This window comes from Rhinatrema bivittatum, chromosome 3 (assembly GCF_901001135.1).
Source record: "Rhinatrema bivittatum chromosome 3, aRhiBiv1.1, whole genome shotgun sequence".
NCBI classification, from domain to species: domain Eukaryota; kingdom Metazoa; phylum Chordata; class Amphibia; order Gymnophiona; family Rhinatrematidae; genus Rhinatrema; species Rhinatrema bivittatum.
The window spans coordinates 579,618,141-579,643,009 of record NC_042617.1 but is presented as its reverse complement, the minus strand read 5'-3'; the positions used below and the strand labels follow the sequence as shown (position 1 = coordinate 579,643,009).

The window sequence follows — 24,869 nt, the reverse complement described above, 5'->3', positions numbered from 1 at the left end:
GCACCTTTTTTTTATCACTTTGTTGGCGCATAGGCCCCTGTAACTCATGATGGTAGCAGCTGCTGAGCCAGAGAAGAAGCTTTCAAAAACTGGAAATAATTCTCTTTCCTTGAGAACTGAATAAAGCGAGAAAGGAAGGCCATCTTAATTGCTTATATTGCACCGTCAGCTGATCCATTCACTAACCTTTTTTGTAGTGGTGGTGCTTTATTTATTTGTTTAAAAATCATTTTTTTAATCGCCTGCGCCACATACATAATAAAAGACCTGAAATCATACAGCACTTGGAAAAATACGTAATATAAATAGACAATCACATTTCAATAAACACAGTTATTCCTGCCAAATCTTGTCTTGACCTTAAGTCTGCTTTACACTCGGGAGCATCGTTGACCATCTAATTTGTCACTGGTGCTAACGGATACTTGTTGAGCTGTCCTTCCAAAGGCAGGTGTAAAATGCTAAAACAATGCACGCTGTCCTTCAAAGGCTTGCTTAAAAAGCCATTTTCTAGTGCTTTTTTAAAACTGTTTTTGAATCTGGTAGCAGTCGCAGTTGTTCTGGCAGTCATGTTCCAGATCTTTGGACCTGCAACAGATACAGCATTTTCTGCTCACCTCGGTCAGGTTGACCACATCACAAAGTCGCAGGAGACCCATATTTGTTTGGGGTTTACAGAAGTTCTAGGAAAATATATTTAATAAGATTCACACTTTTGATTGTACTTGTTACATGTGAGACTAACTCTTTGTGCTCTTTAAAAGAATAAAGTTTAACAACTTTTGTGGTGCTTCTCATTGTTGCCTCCTCTGTCACCCCTGCTTTTCCTCCGCTTTACCTCACTCCTCAGTTGTTTGTGTTTTTTTAAACTTTTTCGTCCTCCTTCACGCTCCCTCGGTGGCTCTTTCCTTCGCCCTTGGAAGGAACGCCTCTTTCTGATCCTCACGGCACGTATCCTACAGACCTTCACGCCTACGCTTGTTCCTGCTCTCACATCACCTCGGGCATCGTCCCATTTCTTCCACTCGCTGTTGTGTTGCTACAATAAACACAGCATTTTCACAGCAGTGTCTCACTTACACACTCAAGCAAATATCACCTGGTTCTTATTCCCACTGTCAGAGCATTGTGCAGACGCACGCTGCTTTTTTTGTCTCCTTATCACGCGCTGAAAGCTATCGCACGGTGGCACACAATTAAAGTATAACCCTACCCTCACACGTGCAAACTGTCAATGACATACGTGCATAGGTCCGAAGGGGCTAGCCCTGTCTAGTGCCGACGTATCCAGATCTTCACCTTGCCAAGAGGCTGGGGAGAAGGGGCAGAGCTGATTCTTGGTCCAAGCTGTCACTTTAGTGGGAACAGAATCTTGCGCAGGCCATTTCGTGCCCCTGTCTTCCTGCTTCAGAGAGAGCAGGAAGGAGCCCTGAGCCTGGCATACGGTGTCACTGCCTTCTCTCAGCAGCTCCCCAGGGCCATGGTGCGTCCTGTCCCTGTCTTCTCTTGGGGGGTGGTGAACATTTTGCTTTTGGTTGCATGTTGGAGATTGTACACCTCCTTGAGTCTGCAGAGTGGGATTGTTTATAAATGGAAGAAATAAATACATAGACCTCTATTTTATTTTACTTAACAAGCTCTGAAGCTGCAGGAAAGCCATTTGATGGGCATGTGGCTTCTAAGTGTATGAGCAGTTTCCCCCACCTGCTGAAGAGGAAAGTGTGAAGCCAGTGAAACACTTTGTAAGAGGCCTTCTACTGAAATTATGAAAGAACATCACAGTAAATTAACATTTTAATCGCCAGTCCTCTGATACTGTTCCCAAATCACTGAAGGTTCAGTAGAATCGAGTAGCAGTTTCCAATAATCTAATCTTGTTTTATGGTGGTTGTGGAGAACCTTGTAAAAACAATGCAGTATATCAGCTAGGTACATGGTTTAAAGTTTTTAAAGCAACCATTTAACTTTAAATAAAATGACTGCACATGCTATGTGAACTTGTGGTGATTTGTTTGGAAAATGTGACTCTAGCTTGCCTTGGAATAGATTGAGCTCCCTATCATTTTCCCACTGTCGGGAGAGGTACATGGCAGAGAATTGTTTCACGTATTTGTAGTGAAAATACCTTGTGCCCTTACAAAAGAGAGAGAGAGAGAAAACAGACAAAAACGATCAACCTGTATTGTTCCCCTCGCTTAGTGACACATTTTCAGCATTCAGCTGCTTTTTCTTTTCTAACCATTGTGATGAAAAGTAGTGTGTGTAGGTTGGAAGAGCTGACTTAATTATATATGATGTTTTTTTTTACGAATGCCGGTATATAAAAGTTATAAATAAATAAATAAATAATACTCCCAATGTATATCCTGATGAGAATAATATTCTGCTTTTGTTTTTTTTTTCTCCCATTCCAGTGTTGGGTCTGTATTCTGCTATCCCAAAGATCCCATCAGAGCCTGCACTCGCTTTCGAGCCCGGGTCCTCATCTTTAATTTTGAAATCCCCATCACTCAAGGTTTTCCTGTAAGTCTGGAGCTGCTCTTGGCTGCTGAGGATTCAGAATATCTTGGCATAGTTGGTTTTCTTGCCTTTTTTTTTTCTTTGCCTTCAGCAGTTTTTCCTCCTCCTTCTCCTCACTATCTTTGGCTTCCAGCTTCCAGTCGGAGCTAGGGCTGGTATCTTGATGCCATGAGCCTTCAACGTGGGCATTTTTCCCCTAGCTTGTATCCCCACTGCCCTGGGTAGGAGTGGGCACTCCACAGGAGGGAAGAGAAGGGAAATAGCATTAAGACTGAGGGGTAACAATTTGAAATGCTTCGATGGGGTGGAAGCTGCCTTGGAAGGCAGGTATTGGTGTTTATATCCCCAGCTGAGAGTAGGAGGGAGGAACAGAAGAATGCGTAGGAGAGGCAGAGCTGTACGACAGCGACACAGATGAGATGCTGTCGGGGACAGTGGAGATGGCTGAATGAGAGGAAGAAAACAGTGAAGTTCAAGAGCAGTGGACAGTGCAGATGACAGAATGGCAGGTGAGATAAAGAATGTAGTGAATGGGAAAGGTGGACTTGGTGTTAGTAGTGGTTTGCAGCAGGGCCTAAGACTGAGGAGAATTAACTCAAGAAGAGAAAATGTACTGGAGCCATAGGAAATAGAGGCCTACGACTTCCCTGGTACTTGGTCAACTGTTCAAGGAATGCGGGGTTGGGAGCAGCTCATGCCCAAGGTTGGTTGTGGCAACTTCCAGAGTCGATCACCGAGATAGCTAGGAGAAGTATGCAGATGGGCTGTATCCTCCCCAGTATCTGGCTACCATCATGAGTTACAGGGGCCTATCTGGCTCAAGGAGTTCGGGTTAGGAGCAGTTCAGGCCTGAGGTGGGTTGTGGTGACTTCCGCAGTTGACCATTGAGAGAGCTGGGAGAAGTATGCAGATGGGCTGTAAGCCCCCAGTATCTGGCTCAAGGAGTTCGGGTTAGGAGCAGTTCAGGCCTGAGGTGGGTTGTGGTGACTTCCGCAGTTGACCATTGAGAGAGCTGGGAGAAGTATGCAGATGGGCTGTATCCTCCCCAGTATCTGGCTCAAGGAGTTCGGGTTAGGAGCAGTTCAGGCCTGAGGTGGGTTGTGGTGACTTCCGCAGTTGACCATTGAGAGAGCCGGGAGAAGTATGCAGATGGGCTGTAACCTCCCCAGTATCTGGCTCAAGGAGTACGGAATAGGAGCAGTTCAGGCCTGAGCTGGGTTGTGGTGACTTCCGCAGTTGACCATTGAGAGAGCCGGGAGAAGTATGCAGATGGGCTGTAACCTCCCCAGTATCTGGCTCAAGGAGTACGGGTTAGGAGCAGTTCAGGCCTGAGGTGGGTTGTGGTGACTTCCGCAGTTGACCATTGAGAGAGCTGGGAGAAGTATGCAGATGGGCTGTATCCTCCCCAGTATCTGGCTCAAGGAGTTCGGGTTAGGAGCAGTTCAGGCCTGAGGTGGGTTGTGGTGACTTCCGCAGTTGACCATTGAGAGAGCCGGGAGAAGTATGCAGATGGGCTGTAACCTCCCCAGTATCTGGCTCAAGGAGTACGGGTTAGGAGCAGTTCAGGCCTGAGCTGGGTTGTGGTGACTTCCGCAGTTGACCATTGAGAGAGCCGGGAGAAGTATGCAGATGGGCTGTAACCTCCCCAGTATCTGGCTCAAGGAGTACGGAATAGGAGCAGTTCAGGCCTGAGCTGGGTTGTGGTGACTTCCGCAGTTGACCATTGAGAGAGCTGGGAGAAGTATGCAGATGGGCTGTAACCTCCCCAGTATCTGGCTCAAGGAGTACGGGTTAGGAGCAGTTCAGGCCTGAGGTGGGTTGTGGTGACTTCCGCAGTTGACCATTGAGAGAGCTGGGAGAAGTATGCAGATGGGCTGTAACCTCCCCAGTATCTGGCTCAAGGAGGACGGGTTAGGAGCAGTTCAGGCCTGAGGTGGGTTGTGGTGACTTCCGCAGTTGACCATTGAGAGAGCTGGGAGAAGTATGCAGATGGGCTGTAACCTCCCCAGTATCTGGCTCAAGGAGGACGGGTTAGGAGCGGTTCAGGGCTGAGTTGGGCTGTGGTGACTTCCGCAGTTGACCATTGAGAGAGCCGGGAGAAGTATGCAGATGGGCTGTAACCCCCCAGTATCTGGCTCAAGGAGTACGGGTTAGGAGCAGTTCAGGCCTGAGGTGGTGACTTCCGCAGTTGACCATTGAGAGAGCTGGGAGACGTATGCAGATGGAAGGAAGCCTCCGCAGTACATTTGTGATTTGCTGCCTGTCGTAGAAGTGTAGGGTTCCCGCTGCAGTGTACCATAAAGACCATGCCTCAGGTTTTTGGGGTTTTCTTGGTGAGGGATTAGATAACTGCCTCTCTCCCTCTTTCCCCCAACCCCAGAGAGTCACACATTGTAGTGACAATGCTTTTTGAGCTCACACTCTGCTCTCCTCTTCTGCCTGCACTGGGTGTATTGCCCTCCAATGTGCAGCTGATAATTCTTGTAGTTTCATGGAAATAGAGTTTGTGTCCCTGCGAATTACACATCAGAGTGCAATGGGCTTAACTGTTAGGAGAGAGCAGAAAGTGAATATTGTTAAGCAGGGTTAGATGGATGGATCCTGATTAGATTAGTGATGCAGTGCAGTGCAGTCCTCTGAACAATGGCAAAGGCAGGCCAGTGAGGTTGACATCAGTAGGACCTTTATGGGCTTCTTGTGGCCTGTGTGTCAATGTGCTGCAGCTTGTTTGTTTATTTGTTTGTTTATTTCAAACTGGTAACATTTTTTGAGAATTAGCCAAGTTAAGCATGGTTCTGATCTTATATTTTTCCTCCTTTTCCAAATAAGTACATTTTGGCATGATCATCATGCCCCTGAATAATCCATAATGACTCTTAAAATTTAAAGATCAGGAGACAAATGTCCCTCATGCTAATTTTTATCTGGGGCTTTGGAAGTGCTTATGTATCTTTGGAGCTGGACAATTTGCCTTGTGCTACTCTACTTACAAAATATTTAAACCAGCTTAATTCCAAATTACACCAGACATCTTGTTTTGCCAGCTTTTTAGTAGCTGTATTTTTTGTCTCATGTTTTATTTGCTACCTATTTTAGGTGCTGTTATACTATCAAACTGTAAGTGAACCTGCCACAATTAAAAAATTAGTGAGTGTCTTGCACAAGAGTACTGGAGAAGTTATAAAGAAGAAACCTAAGTAAGTGTTTGTTTATTTTAAAATGTTATAAACCACAGATGACAAAATATTGATCTAAAGAGTGTACAGTTAAAACATTTTATTTATTTTTATTTATTTATTTATTAATTTCTATACCGGCTTTCACGACCAAAGGTTGCATCAAGTCGGTTTACATTTAACAAGTCGTGTAATAAACATAGAACTAGGGTAATTGAACTGGTGCAGAAAATAATAGTTACAATGAACAAGGAAATTACCAACTGGGATAGGAGGAGAAAAGAGAAAAGGGACAGGAATATTTGCATAGTAAAACGCATTTACAGTGAATATTTACATAAATCATAATATTTACATAAATCATAATATCAAGTAAACATGTTCAGAGTTTCTGAACAAGCAGCATTTCATTCTGTGTTTGCTGCTCTTCATGCCTATGATGGTTTTCTAGAAATTTTAAATTAAATTGGGGGCCTGTTCCCCTTATCTGATGTGTGCTTTTAGTCTGGCCCTAGTTTGATGGTGATGTAAAGCATGGAGATGGCTGAACATTGCAACCCAGTAAGTTTAAAAAAAAAAAAAATCAACTTTGAGCAATCAGATATACCAAGGAGAAGGCAGGTGACAGTCGCACACCTTCCATTACATAAGAGAGAATTCATAGCCCACTGCAAACCTGCCTTGGATTGCTTTTCTCTGACTGTACAACTTTTCCCCACTCTCATAACAGTCATTCACAATGAGGTCAATATTGAGCAGGTAGCGTGAATGGGTAAATGGACCCAGTTATCTTTAATCGATATTAGTGGCTAAAAGTGCTGCTGAATATCCAGCTAAATCTACCCACACAAATTCTATGCGAGTAGATTTAGGGCAGGTGTTTTTGCAGATGGAACTGTCGGCACAGATGTAGCTGGGTAGCGCTAAATATTGTACTACCCGGCTGCATTTAAGATGCCCACTCCAAAAATACCCCAACCCAGTCCCTTTCTTGTAGCAATTTCACCTGCACAAATCTAGCTAGGCAAAGTGGGGGGATTTTACCCAGTTAAATCCCAGTTTTAATTGGGTAAGCCTTTCGAACATCAAGCTCAATATGCTTATAGCATGCATTTAATTATCCCAAGGCATGGCATGGTCTTTAGTGGGATAATGTGTGTTCACCACGTTCTGTTTCACAGCGCATCAAATGTTTTAAGTTGAGGATTTTAGGATACATTTTGCTAAAGATATTTGCTTATAAGTGTCCAAGAAACTACGTTGGGTTTTTTTTTCTCAAAATCTAGGCAGCAATACTAAAATGATGTTTACCACAGAAGTTAATGGTAATTATAAAAGAAAGCAAGTCACTGCTTATTACATGGGGGGAAAAGGGTTTCATCCAATCTAGGATAATATGAGCTGAAAATTCAGTTACCCTAAAATCAAATACTATTTGAATTTGCTTTGCACTTGTAGAATTTTCTAGTTCTGGAACCTTTCCATTATCTTAACTCTAAGTAGAGTTAGTGACGAGATTCACAAAATTAGTTTTGAGTTCTCAACCAGGTCACCTCTACCTGCCTCTCCCTCACTTCTTTCCTCTACCCTATCCTTAACCTCCTCCATTCTCTCCTCCTTTCCTGAAGTCACCGTGGAGTAAACTGCTCAGTCTTCTGTCTTCCTCCATACTCACTACCGTTCCTACCCAGTTCCTCAGCTCCATCTCCACTGCAGTCCTCACTTCCATCTATCACATCCTCAGTCTATCCCTCTCCACTGCTACTCTTCCTTCTGCCTTCAGACGTGCTGTAATCTACCACTCCTTAAATAAAAACCCTCACTGGATCCTACCTGTCCTGCCAGCTATCCTCTCATCTCCCTTTTGCCTCCAAACTACTTGAATCTGTTCACCGCCGCTGTCTTGACTTTCTTACATCTCAAACCATTCTTGATCCACTCCAGTCAGGTTTTCGCCCTGTACGTTCAACTGAAACAGCCTTTGCCAAAGTTTCCAATGGCCTGTTAATGGCTAAATCCAAAGGTCTTTACTCTGCCTTCACCTCCTTAACCTTTCAGCTGCTTTTGACACGGTTGATCACCACCTGCTCCTTGATACGCTGTCCTCGCTTGGACTTCGGGACTCTGCCCTGCCTCGGTTCTCTTCTTACCTCTCCCATTGCCCTTTTATCGCTTCCTCTTGTGGTTCCTCTTCTACTGCCATTCCACTGTTCAGTGGAAAAGTATAAAATTGCTCTGCTGCCTCATAAACGTCCGACCCGGAAGCCATTGCCATGGGCGAGTACAGTATTGCGGGCCTGTGAGCCAGCAAGAACTGTAAGGTCTTCTCAGAGGGCACTTGCTTGATGTTCCTCTTCCCTAGCAGGCAAGGCTTTGTGCAACCCAAGAATGTACGACCCTCTGGGGATAGGGATATACCCACAGTTACCTGCATGTAATCCGCTTTGACGTGCCAAACAGCAGAATATAAAAAAAAGTACATTTTCCATCATAGTACCTACCATCTGGAACTCCCTTGGAAACTGGGTAACAGGGTGCCCAAAGATGTTTAAATTTGCTTTAAAACATACATTTTTAAGCAAGCTTTTAATCTCTCTTAATTTGTATTATATCATTTTCAGATGATACTTTTACACTTGAGAAGTGCTGCTTTTGATTAATAGTGTTTGAATTTCTTTACAGATTTTATACTTTATTGTAAGTAATGTAATGATTGTTCCATGTTGGGTTGTGTATGTTGATCTGTAAGCTGCTTCAGGCTAAGGCATTAGCGGTCTGTAAATGCAAAAAATAAATAAGTGAATTGGGGTGCCTCAGGGTTGTCCTGGGCCCTCTTTCTTCTCATGGTGTTCAATACCATTTCTATGCTGATGACTCCTAGATCTACCTTTCCACACCAGATTTTTCACCAGAAATTCAGTCCCAGATTTCAGCTTCCTTGTCTGACATTGCTGCCTGGATGTCTCACCACCGCCTTGAACTCATGGCCAAGACAGAGCTCCTTATCTATTCCCCCCAAGCCCACCTCTTCCTCTTCCTCCTGTCTCTGTTTCTGTGGATAACACGGTCATTCTTTTGATCCTATCAGCCAGTAACATAGGAGTACTCTTTGACTTATCTCCAAAACTCTGCTAAAGCATGCCATTTCTTTCTCTATAACACTGCCAAAATTCATCCCTTTCTTTCTGAACACACAACCAGAACCCTTATCCACTCTCTCATCCCCTCCTGCTTAATTGCAGCCTGCTCCTCACGAGTTTCCCAGCAAGCCATCTCTCTCCAGTGCAGTCTGTCCTATATTTAGCTGTGCAACTTATCTTTCCCCAAAGTCGCTACACTCACATAACCCCTCTTCTGAAGTCACTGCATTGGCTCCCTATCCGTTCCTACATATACAGTTCAAGCTCCTCTTTCTCACCTACAAATGCCTTCGCTCTGCAGCACCTCACTACCTCTCCTCTCTTAGCTCTCTCTGCACCCTCCTCGTGCACACCGCTTGTCGGAAAAGTCCCTCCTATCCGAGCCCTTCTCCTCTACCCCCAATCCCAGACTCCGTGCTTTCCCCCTGGCTGTGCCGTGTGCTTGGAAACGTCTTCCTGAACTGGTGCGTCATGCTCACTCTCTTGCCATGTTTAAATCCCATCTAAAGAGACCCACTTTTTTGAAACTGCTTTTTAATCTTAGGCCTGATTGTCTGCTTTTAGCCTTATTTAACTGACTTTTTCTTTTTTAACCATTGTCTTGCTTTATGAAATGCCCCAAGTCTCTTGTCCTGTAAGTTTGTGTTATTAGATTGTAAGCTCTATTGAGCAGGGCCTTCTCTCTTTTCTGTGTTTGGACAGTGCTGCATGTGTCATGTAGTGCTATAGAAATGTTTAGTTGAAATTGAAAGGCATCTGGTATTTGCAGGTGACTTAAGTCCAAAACTTAGGAAGGTTTTTTTTGTGTTAATTAACTGAATATAAATAATTGTTTTCCTTTTTCTGCTTTAGAAAGAGCACCACTTTCTCAGTGTTCCTACTCACTATTTTCTGCCCCTGAATTACCTGAGGGATAATTTGAACAGGGGCTTAATTCATCAGCAGATTGTTTATTAGCAAAGCACTGTATGGAGCATTCATCTTCCAGTGCATCTCTTCATAGGAAGGCTGCACAAGAACCACCCCAGAGAGTAGTACATGCCCAGGAGGCATTACGTTTAGTTTATAAAAGCAATTTGTGTTTCACCTCTTGTATTTTGGGACTCCATTTATATACCGTTGTCGACTGGTAAGGTGTTATTTCTAGTAGCCATCAAGGCAGTAGCCACTGCTATTGATTGCATCAGTAGCATGGGATCTTCTTAGTGTTTGGGTAATTGCCAGGTTCTTGTGGCCTGGTTTTGGCCTCTGTTGGAAACAGGATGCTGGGCTTGATGGACCCTTGGTCTGACCCAGCATGGCAATTTCTTATCTTCTTATGTTCTTAGTAAAACACATCTGCAACCCAGGAGCCTTAATGTCCTGCCACTTATAATCATATATCTTTGAAGATAATTCATTCTCCTCTGGATTTTGTTGCTGAGGTTTGTCTCTAGTTTTCCTGTGAACAAAAACTATAACTTTCTCTTCACTTTCAAAACCAAAGCCTGAAAAAGGTTGCATTGTAGGGATGTCATTAGATATTTCTGCCTCTAAGGACATCTAGACAATTTGTTTAATTTAGTTTGTAATTTGGTTTTAGGAAAGGCATGAAACCATCAAAATATAAACTATAGCATCATATAGATTAAGGCCATCACTTCAAAATCCTTTAAAACAAAAGTTAGGTTTTATTCTCTGCGGTCCAGAAAGATCTAACATAATAGAAGACAGCAGAAAAAGCCTGTTTGGCCCGTTCAGTGTGCCCTGTTATCCCTATTCACAATGCAGGGATATACTGTTATCCCTGTTATAGAAATGTGACCTCTTGAAGTACACCACTGCTTTAACAGTCAGCTTTTCTTTGCTTCCTCACAGGTTCTCCATTGTCCTGGATAAATGTCCCCATAATAACTCAGCCCCAATCCAGCACCTAGAACTCTCCCCCCTCCATCATGCTTTATCACCAAGCTCCATAATAACCTAGAGAGCTACTAAACTAAACAACTAGCCTTATAGGTCTGCGTGGACTTGCTAGACAGTAACCAGTCACCACCAATCTGCTACCATTGATGCTGTTCCCTAAACAGTTGTAGCCTGTTGATATGAACCTGGCCACCCTATGGCCTGGAATAACACTAGGCTGTGCTTCCTTTTTTTACCCTTTATTTTGTTCGCCTCCTCTCCCCTTGCCTCTGCTATTGAGAAAGCAAAGGGTGGTACTGCGACCTCCCAACTCTGTTCCTATTACTGTTTTAGACTATGACAGTAGAAAGAACTATTGGATCAATCCAGACTACCAAACCCCACCCCATTGCAATACCACAAACCCCACCCGATCATTGGCTCTTCCCTACTGATTACTGGTCATGTCTTCCTTCTTGTTTGTGGTCTCATACTATAATGAAGCTATTTAATGGAGGTGTTGTTATGCTTGCTTTATTGTGTCGTTGTTCAAGAAAGATATTTCTTGTAATTCATATTTACAGTGACGAAAATAAATTTTAAAAAATACTTTCTTGCGTTGAAAGAATAAAAATTCCATTAGTGAAGGTATAGTATGTAAGACAACTATTTGGGATACAAGTAAATCTTTTACTTTACTTTGTAACAAAGATGACATTGTAGAATTAATTGATACTACTATCAGAGATTTGTAAGAAATAGCTCTCGTGGGAGGAAACTTTCCACTTTTATGTTTTAAAAAAAGCATAGATAAAATTCTCAGCTGACAAGCAGAACTGAATTAGCCATGATGTGGGTGATATCTTCCAGCGGCTCTCTAAGCTCATAGGAATTCCCAGTCTTTTTTCATCCGAGCACCAGCACAAACGTGTCGGAGAAAGGTGTGTTCGTTGGTTTTGAACCGGGGTCTGCCTGGTTCGGGGCCAGTGTTTTGCTGCTAGAGCCACAGGATTACTCAAAAAAAAAAAAAAAAAAAGCTAGCTACTATAAGGAGAGCTTCCTACATGGATTATTCCTCAAGGGACACAAAAAGCCTGCTAGGACACCTCACAGGTATTGCCAGCATTTAGATGGCACAGTGGCCAAATCAGAGTGTGGGATCCCGGAGGAGACCCATGAGTTCTTACTTATGTGAAGTGTTATATTCTGTGGAACTGTATTGTGAAGTCTTGTTTCAAACTGTTTGTATTGTCTTCTGGAAGGACACTGTGTAAATGTTGCAGATCCTTGTGTTGGAGTGAGGTTGATGCCAACTAGTAGGAAGGCCCAGTAGGTTCTCACTGCCAACTAGTGGAAAACGATGCAGAGACTGAGCTGGAGCTACGCCTATACCAGACCCTTTCCCCACGGGTTGAGCCTTTGGGTTCCAGGGGCTGGTAGGACTTGGGTGAGAGTCTCTGGTGAAGGCTAGGAGAGGCTTCCTAGACAGGCAGTGGTTGAAGCAGATGGCAGACAAGGATGGTCAGCTCATAGGCTATGGTTAATTCTGGGGGTCAGTCCAGGGGGGGCAAGGCTGAAGACACAGAAGGCTGGACAAGGCTGAAGACATAGGCAAGGCTGGTCCGAAGCAGCAATTCACACTACCAGGAGGTAATCAACCCATTGCTAAGATGCCTTGGTGTTGCACGTCCGGGGTTTAAATACTTGGTCATATGATATCATTAGGGAGCACCAGAGACCTGGTTCTCTGCCGCAGGGCCTTTAAGTGCCGGCGTGCATGCCTAGGGTCCCATAGGAAAAAGAAGACGGCAGCATTCCTAGCCATGTGGAGTCATAGCGTCATCGGCTGCATGGAGCATCAAAGCCGGGCCAGTCTGCTTGCATCAGATAAGTGTGCTGGCTTGCAAGGTTGTCCCATGAGCCAGCAAATGTAATAGTACCCCTTCTTTATGCCTGTTCCTCAGGGTCTGAAGTTTGGGTTTGAGGAAAAACATGTATGAAATTCCTTTACCAGGAGAGATGCTGTAAGATTGATGGCAGGTTCTCAAGAATTTTCTTCTGACCCAAAGTGCTTCCAGGCGATGAGATACTCAATTTTGCCATGCCACCTACGGGAATTTAAAATTTCTTCCACTTCAAACTGTGTATCTTCCTCTACCGTGACATCCGTTGTTGTGGGAGGCTTTCTGGACGGCCAGGAGAGAATTAATGGTTTTAGCAAGGAGACATGAAATACATTATGGATTCTGCGAGTCTGAGGAAATTTTAGCTGGAAAGTGATGGAGCCTCTCTGCCTTTGAATGGGGTATGGTCCAATGAAACGTGGCATGAGGCAGAGAGAGGGAACTCTGAGCAATAGATGTTTGGTGCTCAGCCAGACTGTCATCTTCCTTGAGGCGTGGTGCGAGTTGGCGTTTAGCATCTGCATACTTCTTAGCTCGTGACGTAGCCTGTGAAATTAGTTGAGAGGTTTGAATCCAGAGACCATGGAGCTGCTAAGCAGTGACACTGGGCTGCCGGTTAATCCACTGCAAGAGGAAGTGGAAGTGGCAATAGTGGATGTTTCCCATATACAATTTGTAAGGGTGAGGAACCGGTGGCATTGTTGATATGGTAGTAGCAGTGCCCAATCATCTTGCCTTCTGTTGATGTTTGATCTGAGGAAGGTCTTGAGAGTCTGGTCAATCATCTTAGTCTGTCTGTTGCCTTGTGAGTGAAGTCTAGTGAGATGCCGAACTTGCGGCAGTGTGCCTTCCAATAAAGGGCAGTACATTGCACAATTCAGGCGGAGAGAATAAGGAATGATGATCCATGTAAATGAAATACTTGTTGCAAAAAGAGGTGGGCCAGTTCTGGAGCTGAAGGAAGTCCGGGCAAGAGGCACAAAGTGAGCCATCTTGGACAACCTGTCCATGATGACTCCTATCACCGGGAGCCATGTGAGAGAGGGAGCTCTACCCTGATGTCGGTAGATATGTGGGTCCAGGGTTCCATGGGTGTTAGCAGTGGCTGTAACAGGCCTCAGGGTCGGGCACAATCAGTTTTGTCCTGTGCGCTAGCAGGGCAGGATCTTACATTGTTCTTTACGACCTGCTTGTTGCATGGCCACAGTAGTGGTGTTTTCCCCAATAACCAACACACAGTAGAAACAATCAGTCTCACTTTCTGCCCCAAGCCCCTCCTCCCCCTCCACTGAAAAAAGCCCTCTGGTGATCCAAAGTTTCAAAATTGACACATCCCCTATCTTAGCCCATTCATGGGTTCAAACACCTAAATGGGGCAGGAGCGATCCCTAGGTGCTCCTGCCCTACCTGCTGGAATGTAAAAATGGCACCAGCTAGCCCTGTAGCCAACACAATGTTGTTGTACAGAAGCACATGCATTGCTATGGTGGCAACCAGAAAACCCTGCAAAAGAAGACACTTAAAACCCATCTGATATTAGGCTTCTTTTAAAGTGCATTGGGTGTGGATTTGGCCCTCAGGAAGCCTTGAGTAAATTGAAATTGCCTGGGGGCATGTTAGGAAAGCACCTTTTTTTGCATCGGACCCTTAGTGTTTGGGTACTTGCCAGGTACTTGGAGCCTGGATTGGCCTCTGTTGGAAACAGGATGCTGAACTTGATGGACCCAGCATGGCAAATTATGTTCTTATAAAATACAATGATATATTAAATCTCCCATAACAAAACAGCATTAACTGCTAGCACGCAAGCAGTAACATCCCTACATATGAAAAGACAACATTGCGAACGCTACACCAGGCCCTAAAACACCAGTACACCTTTTATTAAGAAAACAGTACAGGCCAGGCTGCTATTGGTCCCTACACAAAGCCTGCAAGCTATAGCATCCACTCTCCTCCAGTCCTTCAGAGCTTTCCCTCCCCTCCTCTTCCCACCCCCCTGCCCCCTCCCCTGTCTTCAAGCACAAGTTGAACAGAGCTGCAAGGGGCGCAGTCAGAGCATTCTTGGGTTCTTTTAACATTCTGAGGTGGACACCGTCAGTCCCCATGGGCTTATGCTCTCATCTCTGTAAGAGCTTGAAGTGGCGACCTGGGGAAAGTTATTTACTGACTGTGAGTGCAAACACGCAGTCACATGACTGGGCAAGAAACCGGACCCTTGGAACTAAAGAGAAGGAAAATGATGTCGACAAGCTCTGACAGTGATGAACTGTGCGGACAGTAGACTGAAAATAATGAGCTATGGCAGCTATTAACATTGTGGATGCTAGTATTGTACAAAAAAAGGGGAACATGTTTAACTGTATTGTCTAAATCCGTTTTTAAAGTTTTGGGGAGGAAAAAAAAACCCTGACCTTTTTTTAAATTAATGGCAAATAGGAATAGTTAAAAGTGAGGGTGTGCGTCCTGCTGATGGTTTTTTTTCTTCCGTGTGTTTGTCTCAGATGCTTGACGAAAGGCCAGAATGCTGTCGTAGAGCTACAGACGCAGAGGCCCATCGCGCTTGAGCTGTACAAAGACTTCAAAGAGCTCGGGCGATTCATGCTGCGCTACAGCGGCTCCTCTATAGCTGCAGGGGTGGTCACCGAGGTGAGAGAGAGCTACAGAAATGGTTTCGTCGTCGGGTGCATGTTTGATCCTAGGGATTTGTGTGGCCCATGGTAGGAAATGCAGCAGTGAAGCAGAGAGAGAGAGCTAATTTTTATACTATCAGGTATAAGAACAGATTTGGGACAAACAATAAATGTTTACTTAAGCACTTGTTTGGGGCTTTAAATATTAATGAATAGCCAGAAGGTTGCTTTTAAATAGTATTTTCAAAACTTCTGTGGGCACATCTGAAAGAAGCCACGTTGGAAGCAGCTCCGGGTAACATTACATACTGCGTCTGACCGATCCACGCTTGAGTGTATGGTTCTTTGTGATGTTACTTCAGAGGGAGTAATCATAGTCCATGTGTGTGATCCCATTTGCAATGATTTTGGCGGTGGGACTGAAGGAAGCGGAATAAAGAAACATTTCCTCGAAGAATTGTTTTAATTTGCAGAGCGGGCACTAATTCTGGCTAAGCTTCACTAATGTCTGTTTTATGAAAATTGGACTCATTCTTAATAAAGAATGTGATGCAGCCGATTGAAGGTTGAAGGAATACCGTTTCATAGTTGAATTATGAAGTGAAAATGTTGTGCTGCTCATGTAGTGTGTTAAAGCGGACTCATGAATTTCCTTTTACTTTTTTTTTTCTCTCCCGTCTGGTTTCCTGCATCCTCCACGACTTTCTTTGTACCGCGTGGCCCACATAACAGATAAAAGAATGACAGAGGCAGCAACTGAATTAGGACTTCCATAGCCCCAGCTTTAAAGGGTGGCTTTTAAGAACCAGAAAAACAAAGTGCAATTACAAATGCAAATGGAGAGAAAACTACAGTGAACTTCCACTGAAGGAAGCTGCATCAAGCCACTTTCTGCAAGGCCCTGTCGTCCTCCTGCAAAACAGAAGGCTTAACTGAGGGAGAGACTTCCTCTGGCACCAAGAGTCTGAGCGTTCTCATCTGAGTAGTTCCTCCGAATCCCACCGGACTCGAATTGGACAGATGCAGCCTGTGCACCCCCCCTCCACCCCCCAACCAGACTTTCAGCGAAACTTGAACGTAACAAATAACTTATATGGGCTGAATCATCGTGAAACAATCTCACTGCTTCCAAGCAGAGCACCAGACTTGTTTACAAATATATATATTTTTTTTAATTTCCCAGATTTGCTTTCCTGCTGCAAATTGTTGCTGTAAAGTAACTTAATTTGGATTAATATATTTAATGGTTGTACCTGAAAGTGGTTTTTGGATGATCTTGGAAAAAGCTACAGTATATACATAAATATATTAATTTCAGATTCACTTCAGTTTGAAGCATTGTATACAGTGTATCTTATGCACATTAAACCTCAGAAATTTAATTTAAAAGCAAGTGGAAGCCGTACCAACAATTGCTAATTTTACTAGAAATAGATGTATCAGTTATGAATATGGTAATAAAATGGCCTGATCTAAGCATAACAATAATGTTTTGTCTCTCTTCAAAATGTATTATTGTTTCATTTTTCTGCTTTAATTTTGTATATGTATTTGATATGCAATATATATTATCATTATTGCCAGGTTCTTGTGGCCTGGTTTTGGCCTCTGTTGGAAACAGGATGCTGGACTTGATGGACACTTGGTTTGACCCAGCATGGCAATTTCTTATGTTTTTCTTATGTGCATTTTCAGAATTACAGTGATTACCTGTAAGTGATGGATTTTTTTTTTCCCATAAGAAATGGAAAGAAGAAGGCCATAAACGTAGGATGGGATACTTTCCAGCTACCTGTGTGAAACCATATAGCATGCACGGTCCAGTGACTCGTGCACTTCGGTTTACTGTTACCATTAAGTTTCATTGACAAGAAGCCTGCTCCCAAGGTAACGATTCAGATAAAGATTTGCAAAGCAAAGGGGGGTGCCTTGTAGCAGCGAACCATCGTCCCGACTCTGTGGAATCCAGGTGAGCCACAGTCTCTGCAAGCCCTGGGTACAATAGGGTCATGCAAAACTATGAAGTTGATGTGCAATCTCTGGGTTTGTGGTTTGTTTGTTTTTTTTTGTGGTGAGATGAAGTCGACTGTTTGTGATTGCCAATTAATCAAAACCTGTCCTAATTGGGCTAAGGTGTGCTATGAGATTTGATTTGGAAACCATTTTCTTACCATTTTCATCCCCCACTCCTATTCGGTTTCATTATTAGAGTGAAAGTCCTCTGACAGAGCCAGGGAAGAGGTCAGGTTCACCTTCATCATCATCATCTGCTCTGGAAACTTAGTAAGAACAAAGTTTAACTGCCAGCAGGAGATCTTTAGTGACTTCATTTATCAGATGAGCAGTCTGTCGATGGCAGACTATGAACCCTTATAGACAGTACAGAAAGATATACAATTCAAGAAAAGCAGAAGGAAGAGCAGTGTCCGCTTGAAAAGAGAGCACCCCTTTTATACAGACCACAGAATACATACATATGCAGCCGGTCATATAATCACGAATCATGCATACTTACAAAGTCCCTACTATGTTAAGAACAATAGAAAATTCATTCTCTTAAACGAGAGACAGCTTACAATCTCAGTATTAGGATCAATGGGCTTGAATCTAGTTCTGAGAACAACGTAAGTGAATGGCAATTTGGGAAGGCCAGCAAAAACAGTTGCCATCCAGTGCTAGAGCAGAGACTGTGCAGGAAGACATGGGTGACTTGGAGAATATTTGGCTTTTACTGAAGCATTGAGCTAATCCACAGAATGCATTATGGAGCTCCTTACAATATAGCAGAGAGATAAAAGAAACTAAATTAAAGTCAAATTGATATACTTGTTCCCTGTGCGTACCCTGGATCAGTCCAGACTGCTGGGTTTTGCCTCCCTTCCAGCAGATGGAGACAGAGAAAAACTTGAAGAGCACCCCCTCTTAACCTGGTGTGCCACGTGCATCTTTTCGGTATTTCTCTGTCACCAGCAGGTGGAGGTGGTGCAAAACCTGCGGTCTTGACAGATTCTTTGGTGTTTAAAAAAAAAAAGGATCAAGCAGGACATACAGGTGCAACCTCCCGGGTGGGGGGGGAGTAGGCAGGTCCTAGTGGGGCCATCCCCCTTGGTAGTAGGTTTCGAGGATCTGGGGTTGGTGACCCCACGGGGCTCCAGGACAGTAAGGCACCAGTAGTCCAGTCCCTCCCCCTTATTCCCGGCCCAATCAAAAAGCAGCCTGTCAGCCTTCTTTGCTTCGCTGCTCCTGCGGCTGCTGTCGGTAAACAAAAAAAAAGAAAAGAAGCAATAGAAATTTTGATCAGGGGTGCTCCGGGTTGGAAACGGGAAAGTTTATTATTCCTGAGCGTGGAAATGGCGGTCATTTTGAATTTTTTTGCCAACACGCGGGCCAAGGCCCGGGGGGAGGGCATCTCCCGCCCAATCTGTCTCCAGTTCCTGGCAGTCCTGAGGATCTTAAGGATCCGTCCCAGGACTTTTCAGATGGCGAGCTCGATCCGCTGGTGGGAGAGGGAGGTGATCTAAATGCCTTCTCTTTGGATTTTATGTTTGTAATGTACAAAGCTTTCATGGCTACCCTCATGTCACCCCTGCGGTTTCACAGCAGGGGTGACATGAGGGGCCTCCCAAGAAGATTTCCAGACACCTAGAGTCCCAGGGATCCCTTTGAGTCAAGCTGCGGGGTTCCTTGCTTCCAGGGGATGGGGCTCCCATCCCGGATGCTTCTGGCGCTGGTGCTTCAGACACTCTTAGTCCCTCCACCCCTGCCTGGGACAGAGCCAGAAGAAGAGCTGGGGAAGGCATCGCCTCTGGAGGGTGATGATCCAAAGGTTGTTCGCCTGTTCCACAGGGAAGAATTAGACCCTCTCTTTCGGTGGGTCTTGTCAGAGCTCGGAGTAGAGTTCTCTCAGGAAGTCTTGCCCCAGGATTCAGTGGATTCGGTCCTGGCAGGGTTACGGGGCCCAGCCAAGACTTTTCCATTTCATCCCATGGTTCAACAGTTGATGATCCAGGAGTGGGATGTTCCAGAGGCAGGCATGTGAGTGGGACGGGCAATGGACAAACTTTATTCTTTGCCTCAAGAGATTTTGGAGCTTTTGAATTTACCCAAAGTGGATGCCTCAGTGTTGGCAGTAGTGAAGATAACCATGATCCCAGTAGCAGGAGCAGCAGCCCTTAAGGACCTCTAGGATAGGAAACTCAAGGTTCTTTTGAAGCGAATATTCAAAGTTTCGGCACTGGGTATCCGGATGGTCATTTGTAGTAGCTTCATGCTCTGGGCGGGCCTCCTCTGGGTACAACAGTTATTGACTTCCAGAGACCTTCCGCCTCAGGAATCAGCATAGGTGGAGCGCTTGGAGGCGGCGGTTGCATATTTATTTATTTATTTATTTTTAATTTTTATATACCGAAGTTCTTGTAGGGACTACAAATCAATCCGGTTTACATAAAACGAAGAACTGCTCAACAGAGAGCGGAGCTTTACATGGAACCGAGGAACATATGGAACAGTATAACTGATTGACAATTTAACATAGTGCTAAATAAAGTAATAATAGTTTAACTGGAAATAAATAAAGCAATATAATATTTTATAAAGACAGTTTAACGTATCAATAAATATAAATATAAGCAATGCCAAATATATATATGAAATATAGTAAATTTTTTAGCTCAACGGTAATTGTCCAGTAGCAGATTCTAAAATTAGTACTTGATGCAGTGTCCATAATTAGGATACTTAGGAATTGGGAAGTCTGTTCGTCACCGTAAAATTAATCGTCTGGGAAAGCTTGTTGGAAGAGAAATGTCTTCAATCTTTTTTTGAATTCTTGATGACTGGGTTCTAGTCTAAGATCTGGGGGAAGCATATTCCACTGGTGGCCTGCTGAAGATAGCGCTCGTTTGCTCAATGATGATTTAATTTGTGGAGCCTGCAGTGTTCCTCTGTATGTGCTTCTGATTGGTCTGGAGGAGGTGTGTGGTTGTAGTTGAGAGCTTAATGAGATGGGAGCTAGTTTATTTGTCGCTTTGTGGATGATAGTGAGTACCTTATAGAGTATCCTTTGTTTAATGGGGAGCCAATGTAAGTTCCGGAGGATTGGGGTGATATGATCTTTTTTGTTGGTGCTAGTTAGAATTCTAGCCGCTGAATTCTGAACCATCTGTAATGGTTTGATAGTGTTGGCGGGTATACCTAGTAGCAAGGAGTTGCAATAGTCGAGTTTAGAAAGAATGATGGATTGTAGTACTAGCCTGAAGTCGGAGAAGTGAAGGAGGGGTTTAAGTTTTTTGAGGACTTGCAGTTTGTAAAAGCAGTCCTTTGTGGTATTGTTTACGAACTTTTTTAGGTTTAGATGATTATCAAGCCATGCTCCAAGGTCTCTGACGTCAGATGAGAATGAGTTGTTTGTGTTTGGTAGAGAAAGGCTGGAGGAGATTGTGCGTGGATCCTGGGAGACAATGAGCATTTCGGTTTTATTAGCATTCAATACTAAGTTGAGGCTTGAGAGTAGGTTTTTGATGGGCTGTAGGCATTCCTTCCAGTACGTGATGGTTTTTTGAAGGGATTCTGTAATCGGAAGGAGGATTTGTATGTCGTCTGCGTAGAGGTAATGGGTGAGCTTAAGGTTTGAGAGTAGATGGCAGAGAGGGAGGAGGTAGATATTGAATAGGGTAGGTGAGAGTGATGATCCTTGTGGGACTCCTTGCTCTGTTAAGATTGGATGTGATTCTTTGTTGTTTATTCTTACTTTGTAGAATCTGTTGCTTAAGAAGGATTGGAACCATCTAAGGGCTGTGCCTTTGATCCCTATGTTGGCTAGTTGGTCTATTAGAGTGGAGTGTTTTACCGTATCAAATGCAGCGGAAAGATCCAGAAGAATAAGCAGGTAAGATTGTTTATTCTCCAGATTAACGAGGATTGTGTCAGTGAGAGATAGTAAGAGAGATTCGGTGTTTAGGCGTTTTCGGAATCCATATTGGGCTGGGGATAGAATGTTATGATCTTCCAAATAATCTGATAGTTGCTTGTTGACAATTTTTTCCATCAGTTTAGCGATAAGTGGTAAGTTTGCGATGGGTCTAAAATTGGCAGGGTCTGAAGGGCAGGCGTTTGGTTTCTTTAGTAATGGTTTCAGTATTGCCAATTTTAACTGGTTAGGAACTAAACCTTGAGAAAGGGATGTGTTGATAATTTCTGCAATTGGTTTTGAGATGGTGTTTGGTATGGCGATGAGGAGATTTGTTGGTATTGGGTCTGATGGGTGGGAGGAAGGTTTGAATTTTTTGAGTGTGTTTTCAATCTCCAGTGAAGAAGTGAGCTCGAAAGAATCCAGGCTTGTGGTTTGTTGTGGCAGGGATGTGAGGTGGTGTGTAAGGGTAAGGCTGTTGTAAGTGATGGTTTGAGTAAGGTTGGTGATTTTTGTTTTGAAGTAGTTGGCTAGTTCGTTTGCTTTGTTGAGAGCTTGGTGGTCTGGGATAGTAGGAGGAGATGGTTTGGTTAAAGAGGAGACGTAAGTGAATAGAGCTTTTGAGTCGAATATAAAGTGGTGTATTTTTTCTCTGTAGAATTCTTTCTTAGTTCTAAGGATTGTGTTCCTGTAGTTGTTGAGGAGGGATTTGTAGATGGCATGTGTTGAGGTGGTTGGGTTTTTTCTCCAGCTTTGTTCTTTTTTTCTAAGTGATTGTTTGCCTTATTCGATCTTCTGCGTACTTCCTCTAGGAGCATGGATTCAGCAGTTTCAGCCAGGAGGCTCCTGTGGCTACGCAACTGGTCAGCCAATGTCTCTTCCAAAGCCCAGTTGAGTGCTTTATCTCTCAAGGAGAAGTTTCTCTTTGGCGAAGACTTAGAGCAGCTGATCGTCAGGGTGGCTGGTGGACGTGAGGACCGCCTGGTAACTTGCCTGCCTGGTGCAAAGATGGCAGACCTCACGCGTCACCTAGATAGGATTATAGACCGTGCTGGGGAGGATCTGGCTGTCGTGGTACATGTGGACACCAAAGACATAGGAAAATGTGGGAGATAGGTTCTGGAAGCCAAATTTAGGATTTAGGTAGGAAGCTGAAATCCAGAACCTCCAGGGTGGCATTCTCTGAAATGCTTTCTGTTCCACATGCAGGTCCCCAGAGGCAGGCAGAGCTCCAGAATTTCAATGCGTGGATGAGATGATGGTGCAGGGAAGAGGGATTCGGATTTGTCAGGAACTGGGGAAACATGAAAGAACAGATTGTTCGACAAACCCTCTACCGGCTGAACTGTCTCAGGGCCATAGTTCCCGTTCCCCAGGCAGAGTGGATGATGGGACACTACTCCATCTATTTCGTGGTCCCGAAGAAGGAGGGGTCCTTCTGGCCGATTCTGGACTCGAAGAAAGTGAACAAGGCCCTCAATGTTCCACATTTCCGGATGGAGACCATGCGCTCGGTCATTGCAGCAGTCCGCAGTGGCGAGTTCTTGGCTTCCCTGGGTTTAACAGAAGCTTATTTTCTCATAGCTATTCGCAGGGATCACCAGAAGTTTCTTTGGTTCATGATCCTCGGCATGCATTTCCAGTTCTGTGCCCTCCATTCGGTCTGGCTATGGCATCTCGCACGTTCACCAAGGTAATGGTGATCGTGGCAGCAGCTCTCAGGAGGGAGGGTGTACTGGTTCACCCATATCTGGACGACTGGCTCATCCGAGCGAAGTCGAGAGTCCTCTGCAAGATAGCAGTCACCAAAGTCATAGGTCTTCTGTAATCAATCAGATGAGTCATCAATCAAGCCAAAAGCAGCCTTGTCCCGTCTGTTGCGCCCGTCGGTCGCAATCGGTTGTGACCTTTGCTGCTCACCTCTTTTTGCCCTACAGCTCCAAGTCTAGGGAGGATGGCCGCCTCGGCTTCTGCTTGCTGCCCGCCATGGCATTCCTGGGACGGCGCTGGCGCTCCCGGAAGCCGTCTTACTTCTGCACCTGCCCCCATCTTAACCACTTCATGGCGGGAACCTCGGGGACGTCCCCACTGCATGATGTCACTGCCTATTTAATCTCATCGGGCCAGCATACCATCGACTTAGCAAGGATTCCTGTCCTGCTCAATTCCACCATTCTGGGACTTCACTTCGCTGTTCCTGCGCTCCTGTCTGAGTGATCTAGGTACCCGCTCCTCGGGGGCCTTGCCGCACTCAGGGCTATCCGCTCCTTGGAGAGCCATCTCTGCTTGCCTCACTTCTCTAACCCAGTGAGTCTCTTCCTATTTCCACAGACCACCCTTCAGTGCTCCTGTACCTCGGGTCTCCACGGTGCCTACCACTACAGCTGGCTACTCTGTTCAGAGAAAGTACTGGATCTGCTCTACAACTTCCTCCTCATTCTCTGTGTGGATTCTCAGGTTATCCCGCTCTGCGGACCACTACCAAATCCACACTGTTTTGGGCAAAGATCTACCACCAGCCTCCAACCTACCCCGCTCTGCGGACCACTATCAGAGACAGCCTGCACCAGTCTCTGAGAGAAGGTATTCCCCAAATTACACAGCGCTGCAGACCACTACCGGGACAACCTACTCAAGCTTCATCTAGAGGAAGTATTCCCTGGCTTACCCCACGCTGCGGGCCACTACCGGAGAGACCAGCTTACAGATCATCTACTCTGGACTGAGTCTATTAACCCGCTCCTCGGGTTATCTTGCTGTATAATAATCTACTGCCTCTGGTGGACATCACTGCTGAGACCCCGCCTGTCATGGTGAGTCCCCACAGGGCGCCTTCCTGTGGGTGGAATCAGCTCTTGCCACGGCCCAAGGGCCCACTAACTAGTTCTAAACACACAGAACGTAACACTGTCTCAGGTGCTGGACATCTTCGGAGCCAGGTTTGACACCCGTGTGGGGAAAGTGTTCCTCCAGTCGGACCGGATCACCAAATTGATGCAGCAGGTCCTTCATCGCTTGTCGCTTCCTCTCCCCAAGGTCTGGTATCTCGAGCAGGGCGTTCTCCCCCATGTCGGTCCTCGGTGGCACAAATTCTGGAATTCTTACAGAGAGGCTTAATAAAAGGATTGTCCTTCAATTCCCTTCAAGTTCAAGTAGCGGCATTGTGGTAACTCATAGGCAGGGTTCATGGAGGGTTCTGGCCTCGCATCCTGATGTGGTGCATTTTCTCAGGGGGCAAAGCATTTGAATCCTCCTGTTCATCTTGGAGCCTTAATTTTGTGCTGAGGGTCTTGTGTGAAGCCCCTTTTGAACCTCTTAAGCAGGCCACTTTAAAGGACCTCACATTGAAGACAGTGTTTTTGGTGGCGATTGGCTCAGCTCGGAGGGGAGTCGAAGATCCAAGCCCTGTCTTGCAGGGAGCCTTTTTTGTGGATTTCTGATTCTGGGGTCTTTCTTAGGACTGTTCCATCCTTTTTACCAATGGTGGTCTCGGCCTTCCACTTAAGCCAATCAGTGGAGCTTCCGGCTTTTTCTCATATCACTCCAGAAGTACCTCACACTAGGGAGTTGAGGCATTTGGATGTCAGAAGGGTTCTGTTGCGCTATCTGGAGGTCATGAATCCTTTTCGGGTTTCGGATCATCTGTTCGTTTTGTGGAGCGGCGCTAAAAAGGGTCACAAAGCATCTAAAGCAACCATTGTCCG

At 44.9% G+C, this 24,869-nt stretch overlaps 1 protein-coding gene across 1 annotated transcript in view; it reads left to right on the top strand.

The window, feature by feature from the left end:
* HBS1L (HBS1 like translational GTPase) overlaps positions 1 to 16,321 on the top strand; it is a 300,920-nt gene extending 284,599 nt beyond the window's left edge. The window contains 4 exon segments of the mRNA XM_029596612.1: positions 2,415 to 2,523; positions 5,617 to 5,717; positions 15,129 to 15,273; positions 15,990 to 16,321. Of these exon segments, the coding sequence (XP_029452472.1) occupies positions 2,415 to 2,523; positions 5,617 to 5,717; positions 15,129 to 15,273; positions 15,990 to 16,001 (367 nt within the window). The 3' untranslated portion in view covers positions 16,002 to 16,321.
* Positions 16,322 to 24,869: the final 8,548 nt, after the last annotated feature.